Source organism: Fusarium pseudograminearum, chromosome 2, assembly GCF_000303195.2.
Source record: "Fusarium pseudograminearum CS3096 chromosome 2, whole genome shotgun sequence".
NCBI lineage: Eukaryota > Fungi > Ascomycota > Sordariomycetes > Hypocreales > Nectriaceae > Fusarium > Fusarium pseudograminearum.
The window spans coordinates 5,622,413-5,632,846 of NC_031952.1; the positions used below are offsets into that span (position 1 = coordinate 5,622,413).

At 46.8% G+C, this 10,434-nt stretch overlaps 5 protein-coding genes across 5 annotated transcripts, besides 1 other annotated feature; 2 read left to right on the forward strand and 3 right to left on the reverse strand.

Annotated features, from left to right (window-relative positions):
• Positions 1-759: 759 nt before the first annotated feature.
• Positions 760-1,686, forward strand: FPSE_05474 (uncharacterized protein; the record flags this gene model as incomplete). Its single annotated transcript, XM_009258592.1, has 1 exon — positions 760-1,686. One exon carries the CDS (start codon positions 760-762, stop codon positions 1,684-1,686), a length of 927 nt encoding a protein of 308 aa, XP_009256867.1.
• A 332-nt stretch (positions 1,687-2,018) lies between these two features.
• Positions 2,019-2,989, reverse strand: FPSE_05473 (uncharacterized protein; the record flags this gene model as incomplete). The annotated part of the gene is made up of 3 exons (XM_009258591.1): positions 2,019-2,347; positions 2,398-2,840; positions 2,892-2,989. 3 exons carry the CDS (start codon positions 2,987-2,989, stop codon positions 2,019-2,021), a joined length of 870 nt encoding a protein of 289 aa, XP_009256866.1.
• A 963-nt stretch (positions 2,990-3,952) lies between these two features.
• FPSE_05472 (uncharacterized protein) lies at positions 3,953-5,512 on the forward strand (the record flags this gene model as incomplete). Its single annotated transcript, XM_009258590.1, has 2 exons — positions 3,953-4,543; positions 4,604-5,512. The coding sequence occupies 2 exons, from the start codon at positions 3,953-3,955 to the stop codon at positions 5,510-5,512; spliced, it is 1,500 nt and encodes a 499-aa protein (XP_009256865.1).
• Positions 5,513-6,027: 515 nt separating this feature from the next.
• Positions 6,028-7,549, reverse strand: FPSE_05471 (uncharacterized protein; the record flags this gene model as incomplete). Its single annotated transcript, XM_009258589.1, has 2 exons — positions 6,028-6,622; positions 6,684-7,549. 2 exons carry the CDS (start codon positions 7,547-7,549, stop codon positions 6,028-6,030), a joined length of 1,461 nt encoding a protein of 486 aa, XP_009256864.1.
• Positions 7,550-7,595: 46 nt separating this feature from the next.
• Positions 7,596-7,636: a microsatellite.
• A 760-nt stretch (positions 7,637-8,396) lies between these two features.
• FPSE_05470 (uncharacterized protein) lies at positions 8,397-9,856 on the reverse strand (the record flags this gene model as incomplete). The annotated part of the gene is made up of 4 exons (XM_009258588.1): positions 8,397-8,711; positions 9,309-9,619; positions 9,673-9,795; positions 9,835-9,856. The coding sequence occupies 4 exons, from the start codon at positions 9,854-9,856 to the stop codon at positions 8,397-8,399; spliced, it is 771 nt and encodes a 256-aa protein (XP_009256863.1).
• Positions 9,857-10,434: the final 578 nt, after the last annotated feature.

The window sequence follows — 10,434 nt, forward strand, 5'->3', positions numbered from 1 at the left end:
TGGGATCTTTGGCAATTAAGTATTCGTTTCCGTTGATGTCCTCCCTTCTATCACATCTTGCTCTCGGGGTTTCTTCATGATGGAAGGATTCGCGACTTGGACCATTTGTTCCTGTATGTCAGCATGGGAATTCTGATAGAGCCGTTGATTATCTGACAGCATTGAATCCATCTGCAAACAATGTCGTCGCCCATTGGCTGCTCGGACTCTTGGCATTTCGCGAGCGAGGCTAGTGACATTCGTCATTTTAGACGCTAACAAAGAGTACTTACTTTCACGCTGTGGATATGGTATATCACAAGTAGCTAAAGTTAGTCTACCCCTGTTAGTAACATTCCCACTCGGCACAGTTGGATTAAGACCGAACACACACTTAGCCGTATAAGGGCTTGGACCTTGGCTCACCAATCAACACCCTAGTCTAGTAAAGTAGACGCTATCGGTCTTGTCGCATTGCCGAGCTGGCGCGGTCTTTGCAATCAAGGATAATCTCGAAATCATGGACATCCGACTTCTCCATCTTAGAAATCGTAGGAATAGCTGATTGTGAATCAACGATGGTGTTAGTTAAGACTCAAGTTCTTGATTCGGGAGAAGAAATTGAACACATAAACACCATGATCTCCTTCTCCAATCATCTCATCTCTCACCATCAATCACAACAAACAGTCCAACAGCAACACCTTCAGATATTAAACTATCAAATCCAACCTCAACATACCAACCACATACCATAAACTCATTAAAAAATCATCAACAATGTCTCGTGCAATCTTCATCACTGGCGCTACCGGAAAGCAAGGCGGTGCTGTCATCAACGCCCTTCTTGCCAAGAGCTCTTCTGAGTTTCTCCTTCTCGCAGTCACTCGCAACAAAGAATCATCTTCAGCAAAGAATCTGGCCTCCAAGTCTTCCAACATAAAGCTCGTCGAAGGCGATCTTGATTCCATCCCTGCTCTGTTTCAGGCCGCTAAGCGAGCCGCGGGAACTGTGCCAATCTGGGGTGTGTACTCTGTTCAACTTTCCATGGGCAAGGGTGTTACCCTAGAGGGCGAAGTCCGCCAAGGGAAGGGCCTCATTGACGAATCCATCAAGGCCGGTATCAAGCACTTTGTTTATTCCAGTGTCGACCGCGGTGGTGATGAGAAGTCTTGGACCGACGCTACAGTCGTTCCCCATTTCAAGACCAAGTACGAGATTGAGCACCATCTACGCAACTCCACAAACAATGGAAATAGTTCTATGAACTGGACCATTCTCCGTCCCACCGCATTCATGGAAAACCTCGAGCCTATCTTCGCGACAAAGATCTTCCTCACCATGATTCGCGACACTCTGAAGGACAAGCCTCTCCAATGGGTCGCCACCGAAGATATTGGCTATTTTGCTGCCGAAGCTTTCACTGACCCTCAAGGTTGGAACAAGAAGGCGATCAGCATAACTGGTGACGAGCTTACTTTTGCTCAACTGAGCGAGGCTTTTGAACATGCAACCGGTGGGCCTGCAGGAACCACCTTCGGGATCCTGGGCAAGGCTTTGAAAGTTGGTGTTAAGGAACTTGGAATCATGGTCAACTGGTTCAGAGATGAAGGATACGGAGCCGATCTTGCCAAAGTACGACAATTGAACCCCGAGGCCAAGACCATGGAACAATGGGTTAAGACTAGTGCTTTCGTGAGTCATTGATTGATACACAGTCGGATATATTTGGGAGGGTTTCATTATATCGTATAGTAATGGGTTGACAGAATGAGAAGGACAGATAGACCAGTTTCATTATCACAGATTAATGATAATTTTTTGGCACCTTGACTAACTACAATTTCCACTGTGAATCTACTCGTTTAAATTATTTGACGACTACTTTGGGACAACAGTGTTTGCAACTTAGTCTATTCAGGACTTGCCGTTTCACGAGATTCACATCTGTAGGATATCGCAGCACACGGAATCGGAAACTCGTGACCAGAAACATGAGTAGGATAGGAAAGATAAAAATTACCTGAAAATAAACAAGACTAAAAAGTGAATATACCTCGCACTGCCTTAACCAGGTTTTGTGCTAGAAGCTTATGAATGGCTCCACTGGCATGATAGTCATCAGCCCAAAGACAGTTACTGGCCCCGAAACATGTAGCATCCTTTGCTCCGTACTTGGCATAGTTGTTGACGACTTGATCAAATGAGGGTTTGGTGTCAAAGATTTGTAGTTTGACGGTCGGGTGAGATGAAGCGAAGGCTGCTGCTTTGGACTGTACTGCTTTGTTATAGGAAATTATGTCCGCCCTCAGACGAGCCAGGTCAACTGCAGGTTGACCGATCATCTTTGGGAACTGATCAGCGTACCCTACGAATGTTAGCATTTAATGATATAATTGTGTCAGATCGATACCGTACCGGGAATGTTCAACAGAACAAACTTGTCAAAGCCATCATTAACAAGTGTTTGCAAAAGTTCAAAGTACCGATTCACACATTCTGTGACAAGAGCGTTCGTCTTGCTCCAAAACGCTTCACCAACATCGTTGATCCCAATCCAGATCGCGACCAAAGTATCTGCGTCGCTGACTGCTGGTGCAACGTATTGTTTGTAAAGCCCGACTTGGTCCGACATAGAGTATTGCGCCCACGAATTGACAATTTTCTTGTCGATTGTAGCTCCACTGTAGGCAAAGTCGTATGTCAAGATGAGGGACGTGTTGAGGGTGGAAGTGACATGGCCAACCCAGTTCAGTCCAGCCGAGGTTGTTTGACCAGGTAGCCCAGGGTTACCGATAGGGTTGGAAGCTGAGGGGAGCTGTCCTCCTGGCCAAAACCCGACTGTTGAATAAGAGTCACCGCTGCACAGTATCAGACTAAGAATCTCCAAAGGTAGTAATGAGGGTTCTTACAAAACAACCAAGTTCTTAGCACTGGTCGACCGTACAGGGCTGGCAAATGTCTGGGAGCAGGACACTGCCAGGGCTAGATATGTAACAAGACCCTTCATTCTGCCTGACAAGAATTGAAGTATAGACTGGAGTATACAATACCACTAAGTGTAAAGCTTGATCTCCCAAGCCGAGTACATCGTTCTTTTCCTTATAATCAAGCCTATTATATGTCTCCTAAATCCAGGACCTAATTAACCCGAAGTCGTAGATCTCGGAATGATGTTTCCGATTGGTGGGACATCTAATTGAGAAACAGTTGTCATTGTTTGAAGGATCGAAAACCCCTCTTTGCAGAACCAATCACTTACAATCGGATATAATTGAGATCAAGTCAATTTAATAGCCGTACATCGCGTCGGGCTCAAGAGGAAAGTCCAGTACGCACCGGAGAGCCCTGGCGGACAACGGTTCTTCCAACTGTGTGGGGGTTTCATCCTGGTCACTTACCATGGAGCAAGTTAAGGTGCTCCGAACATGTGCGAGATGAATGATGTTACGCTCATAACCTTCGTCTGGCAGTAGGGGTTACGGTATTCAAGGATCATAGATAAGACATAAAAGTTAAACGAACACGCATTGTCGGAGTTCGTCACATAATAAGAGAGTTGAAAAGGGCCACCCTTTCCATTGGGATTCTCACAGCAATGTGCTCCGCGTTATCTCATGGTTACATCCATCTCTCCTACGTAATTAATCTTGTGTGGTCACAAGTACCGGTGCTTCTGACTGTACTTTGGACTATTTGGACTAATTTCTTACCTTTAAATTCTTACGACATCTCACAGTCGCTGTCCTTATCCCGACAGACCAATCACCGTCGAAATAGTAGCGCCCTTTGTGTCATTTCAAGTTGCCCGATACAGTAGGAGATACGAATCGTGACATCTACATCTCAAATAACCAAGTTAGAGCATAAGCTCACGTGAAAAACAAAAAGTCTATAATGAGCAACATATCTGCTTCTTCAATCAACTCAGATCTTATTCATTCATCGAACATAATACCATCCCACAGCAGCAATGCCAGCCATGATCACCAAAAGGCCGGGACTTATGCAAGTCTCGGTCTCTCGCAGTGCCGAAGAGAAACGATTAATCCCTGCCTACTGCAGTAGTCTCGCTCGCCGTGCGAAAGAGCTTGAGATCCTTCGCAAAAACATTCTTGTTGATGCAAATGGGACTGAACTGGCATTCGGCATCCAGACTCGCTTCTCACCCCATGCTGTGGCCATTTCAGATACTCTGTTTTCGCGACTAACTCAACTGCATACCCTTCTCGGTCGCGTCTTTATCGATATCGTCGATCGGTGGTTCACTGATGAAAAGGCTCGTTTTCCGGAACGCATGCCTTTGGATCCGTCGGAAGAGTCTCTGCTCAAATGGATAGCGTCTAGTGGGCAGATTCCTGACTACCACGATCGTGCTGGCTGTTGGCGTAGCGATATTCTGTTCGGGCAAAGCCCCGATGGTGTTTTTGATGAAGCGCCATCTATCTGCGAGATTAACGGCAGGCTTCCCCTCAATGGAACACTCGGCATCAGCCTAGCCACAAATGGTCTCAAAGAGATTGGAGCAGCCAAAGGAGGTCTAGAAACACAGAGCGACATGGAGGTAACTAACTTGTATATCTTTTTCTGATCTTCCAGTGACTGACGATATATGAATAATTAGGAAGCATATAATCGCCTCATGTCGATGTATGACCCTGAGAAGCCGTTATTTACTGTTCGTGGCGACTGGCCTGGCGCGGACTCCAAGACACTTTCTGGTGCCAACGTCAGTAGAAATAGGCCTCCAGTTGAAGCCGTGGACCCCAAGAACCTCCAAGTCAGAGAAGACAAACTATCGCCGACTGGGCTGTCGCTCTGGGACAAGTCTACTGACACTCATGTGGGACAGTGGATTATAGAGATGCTGCAAGAGGAATATGCTACGTTGGAGCCAGCGGTGGCCCAACAGCTAGCCTGCTCACCTTTGAACGATCTTCGCACTGTCTTTATAGTTCACGACAAGAGGCTTCTGGGTATCATACCGGAAGAACTTCCCGGCATGGTCACCCGGGGGGTGCTGACGGCCGAGGAAGCCGGGATTGTGGCTGCTGGGATTGCCCACACTATAAACCCCGGATCTGAAGGCCTGCAAACTTTGATCAAGGAATCAGAGGCCAATCCTGACGTAAGGACAGGGTACATCTACAAGCCTTGTCGGGACGGTATGGGACATGGCATTGAGCTTGGCCGCAACATGACGCAGGAAGCCTGGCTGGAGCGCCTGAAGAAGCTCGCTACCCCAGACGTCCTGCGCCCGCACGATCATGCAGCAGTGATTCAAAAGCTTGTCGACCACAAATGGTACGACATGGTTCGTCATGAAGTTGCGAGCGACGATGGTGCAAAGCCAAACAAGTTTCATATCATTGGATCCTTTTTCATGTTTCACAACCAGAACTATTACGCTGCTCCCTGGCGCATGGGTCTAGAGACGCATCTGGGTATCACTGGTGATAAGCCGGGTGTCGTGATGGCCATGGTTCGTCAGCCAGACTGGCCAGTCGGCTATGATCAAGAGGAAGAGCCATGACTTGCGTGAGTTGCGACAAGAGGCTCTCAAGAACTTTGAGAAGAAAGGACTCTGGGTCCATGATCAGTCTTTATATATAGCATCACTTGAAGTACTGCTATGTTTGAGTCGTCATTATCACCGCTCATGCGTCAGTGAACACTAAACAAGAACCTGGTCTTTTCGTTTATTTGCCATTTGGTTGCCGCATTGAACACAGATGCATTGGACCTAGCTCGGCTCAAGGTAAAACATCATAGCAATTGCCCTATCTCGTAAGCTCCAAAAGAGGGACTGTCACTCAGTGTGCAAATAAATGTCTCGTGAAGTGAAAAGAAACTCTCAGCAAAACACACAACAACGGAGATTTGCTAGTCATCACCAACCTAACCACTAATCCACCTCACCAGCTGGATAATGATTCCGATATTGGTCCCACGGTTTATTTTACCCTGCGTCATCAAAGAGAGCCAGGAAAACTCACAAAGGACCCTCTCCATCTTCTTGTATCTCAATCTTCTATCTTCAAAACCCCCCTACTGTGTCGCACGGCATCCTGTTTTAGGCTTATGGGTATGATGATGATGATGATGGGACCCCTTAGTCTTATGAGTGTGATGATGGGATCCTTCAGCCTTAGGTGGTGAAACAGGCGGGATCTCTGCTGCATTCGTTTTTGTTGGCGCATGTGTAGCGGAAATTGGGGGATATCCTTCGTTTAGAATAGTGGGCTTGGATACAACAATGGCAGCGGTTTGAGATACTGACTTGTGGGTGGTGGACGGAGCAATCGAAGTGGTTGCAGATGACTTGATAGCCCGGACATCGGATTCTTCCAAGCGATAGAGAAGAGAGCCCCAACCGAGTCCATCATAGTGACCCGAACCTTCTCCCCAGGAACCAGCTCCACCCTCGAATCCACCGAAAGATTCCAAGCTGTTGTTCAGGTAAGCAGTAGTCCAAGGGGCCTCAAAGCCTTTGAGCTGGACATAGTGACTGTAAAGCAACTCCCATGCTGGTCGGACTGCGCCACGAGAGGCATCGCTTATGACATCGAAGGAGACGATTCCGTTTGTGTATGGCTCGAATGGGACATCATTTCCCAGGTTATAGCGGGCAAAGTACTCGGCACTGCGAAAGAATATCGGTTAGCAATGTATAACTAAGTATGGGATGAAAGACTGCTACATACCCGAGTAGAATACGGCTGTTGTTGTAAGCGAACAGGTCTTCGCCTTGGTTCCATGCCTGCTGTCCAATTGCTCCCAAAAGCTGGAAGTTCATGCTCGAATGACCTTGATCTCGGCCAGATTCCTGTCCTTGTCCAAGTAGCTTGCCAGTGCCCGGCTCCTCCACGATGTTCGAAATGGCGTTGTTGATGTTCCCGTTGCCGACACCATGCTTAAAGTAATCGATGGCGAAATCCCAAGTCGTCTGATTCTCGCTGACCACTGCGATAGCAAGTGCGGAAGCAATATTGCACTGTTCCCAGTTGGCAAAGAAATGTCTCACATTGTGCTGTGATCCAAGAACTTGGTTAAGGAAATCGAGATTCATTGGCAGAAACAATTCGTTCAACAACTGAATGACCTTTGGCCTACCCGATTCGACAAAAGGCCCGTAGTCATGGAGCAGTTCGACAGCGTTGGCAAGCTCATATCCCTGCAGACCTGCAGTAAGATAGGCGTCGTCGCCACCGCTGAGCACCTTTAACTTGTCTGCCCAGGCAACGAGGATATCTGATGCAGCTTCTGCAAATTTCTCATCTCTAGATACCTTCCAGCGCAAGCCAAGATTGAACGCCGCTGCGGCATCGTGCCACAACGTGTCTCCATTCTGGGCTCGATTAACCTCATAGACTGCATTGTTTTTGTAGTCCGCCTTGCCGAATGGAATGCTGGTCAGCTTTTCCCAAGACGCAGTCCAAGGCTCTTTCTTGGCAGCAAGCTTTGTCTGGATACGATCAATGTCCGATTGAGAAACAAGGAGACCTGGGTGCGTGAAAGCGAAACCCAATGTAGAAAGACAACAAATCAAGAAGAAGTGAACCAGCACCATGATGAATCGAATTTGTTAAAGAACGTGGGGTTTAGCAAAGAAGAATAATGAACGAATGAATGATAGAATGATATAAATGAATGAATGTTGAGAAAGAACCCTACTGCGACAAGACTGTTCCTTTCGTCGTGAATATAAGTATACATATAAAACCTAATGTCGAGATGATCGCACTACTAGACGCGCATCAAACCCTACTGGTTAGGCGCGCCAATCTCTAACATCGCTCGTATGCACCTATTGAAGGTTATTCCGAAAGTCTATTATATAATGGGCGGGAAGCTCCTCCAATTGTCTGCCTCTCGTCTACAGATGACAAGGTAACAGTGACATTTGAAACGAAGCCACAACTGTAAGAGCCCCATCAAAGTAAATCTTTGCAGGATACAGCTAGTATCGGTTGTGTCTAGCTTGAAGAGAATGTAGGGTAGTCAACCTTTCAGCCTCCCTGGAAACGCAGACTCAATTAAACATTTATTACAATCCCCTGCCATTTTTCAGCTTAAACAATGGCTTTCCAGAACTCCGCATTTAAGGCAGAAATGCCCAATGTAGTTCTCACTGCTCGAAGTCAGTACCGTAATTTATGGTTATTGTAGAAAAAAAGGGGCAATTTTACTTTCCACGATCTCATCCTCGGGCCCCTTCCAATCTTACTATTCCGACTGAGTATCAGTTGCAGGTATAGACTGCCTGTCAGTCTTTCGTATAATACTACCAAGAGTATGTGTTATAATAGTGTACGTTTCACTCTCATCTGAAAGGTAGCAAAATGATATCCTAGAACCAGTCATGTGCTCATCTGAATGGCGAGTGATGAGTGGCAAGTGATACTGGGACAGACAGTCTACTTTCCTTCCAACCGCTGTTCCATAACATCCATGTCAAATTCGTGAATAGCGCTTAAACCCTGCAACTGGACTTGTATTGGCTCATGAATTTCCTTTCTCTCCATACAGTCCTTCACAGACTGGCCGTTTATGTCGTCGTAACCATCAATTTTCGCAGTTTCATATTTGTCGAAACCGCAGACTCTTTTCCTTAGCAGGTGAACAAACTTCCACAGCGTGGCATGTTGTATTCCCATAGCCTTGACGTCCTCCCGCCCCTCTTGCCCTTGTTGGCAGGGTATGATGGTGTGGTGGATAATAGGCCTGGCCCTCTACGGACGATCACTGTCTCATGTGTGGAGTGTCTACAGATATTTAACTTGCAATTCAAAAACTTTGGGGTATGGGTATCTATTGGTCATTGTTGAGTGTTGGCCTGAGATTGAGGACCGATACATGAGCATGGGGGTTGAAGCGTGCAGGCCTCTCGCTAGTGACCACGAGCCTTAGTCACACTAAAGTCGGATTAATACCGCTACAGTTTCGGAACTAGCATAGCAGGGTTCAGCGCGTCCTCTGTCAGCGGAACCACACCAGGGTAGAGAGTCAGATTACATAAAAAGAGTCAAACATGGGAGCGAGAGGCCAGAGACCGACTATGCTGGACATTCTCGTTGATCTGTGAGGGACATAACTGTTCGTCTATCTCATCAAACATGAAATAAACATCCCACTCAGAGTTGAATCTCTCTTTACGTGTTCTCTTGACACTCTACGTCATGTAGCTTTTGAGCCAAATCCTGAGCATATCCACACATGGTCATCGTAGGGTTCCAACTCCCCGCAGTTGGGAAAAGGGCAGATCCAGTGACGTGAACATTCTCAATCCCATGAGGACGATAAAACTCATCAACGGAACCACCACTTACCTTAGGCCCCATGAAGCAAGTGCTAGATTTATGAACAATACCGGGGATTCGGATAGTATCGACTGCTGGTTTCGTCTTGATCCAGACATGACCTTCTTCATCCCACCAGTCGATATCAGACTCGTGTTCGTGGCCGCCTGCCATTTGAATGATGGTATCGTAGATTGCTGTATCCATCACGTCCCAACAGGCATAATCATCTTTACTCAAAGTGTATTGAAGGGTGACGTTGCAAGTCGGGTCAGTGTCTTTGTTGAGCTTGACATGATTATTGGTATTCTTCTCACTGAACTCTCCAAGAGCTGAGCAGACTAAATAGTACCAGATTAGCTTGTGTCGTTCTTTACAAAGGATGGCTTCATACCAAACACAACGTAGTCCTCAGAGTCAGTAAGTTGATCAAGGGTCGCCGCAGCAGCATAATCAGGACATTCACGGGCCGCGTCCTCCACATCGTGTATTGGGTGGGGACTATTCACAGCCGTGACTGAGACGTGATACTGTAAGCCTTTTTGAGGATGCTTACCAGCAAAGTATGCAGCAGCCATGCTGAGGGTGTCTTCCTTTTCCCAATGCTGAATTTTCTCCTGCAGATGCTGTGAAAGAGGAGAAGCCGAAGGTTAAAGTGAAGGACGAGCTGTAGTGGGGGACCTACTTGCTTTGGAAATTATGAATCCGGTCCGTTGATCCAGATTGGTTTATCTATCTTGCAATGTCTATCATGAAAGCAATTAAATCTTTCATTTTACGTAGCAGAATGGTTTAAGTGCCTTTTTCGAAGACGTAGTCCCTCGTGTATGCCATAGTAATCGTGAGACCTAACCGTAGCTGTTCCTATTGTAGCTCCCGACAGTAGCCAGTCCAAAATATGCAATTGTGCTTCCTGATGTCACATATAACCAATGTGTATCCTTTATTGTGTACGCCTAGCTCCCTGGTTTTCTAACCGATTTTCCCCCTTTCAACGCCAGCAACGTCATGACGTCTCCCTCCTTGGCTTCAGCTCAATTGGCCAGTTTGTGGTTGTTGTTTGAAGTGCGGTTGTTGTGTGTGGTTTTGTGATGTGTTGATGTGGGTGGAAGGAAGAGGAAAGAAACCGGATTGAAGCAACGCATTTTGTGCCCCT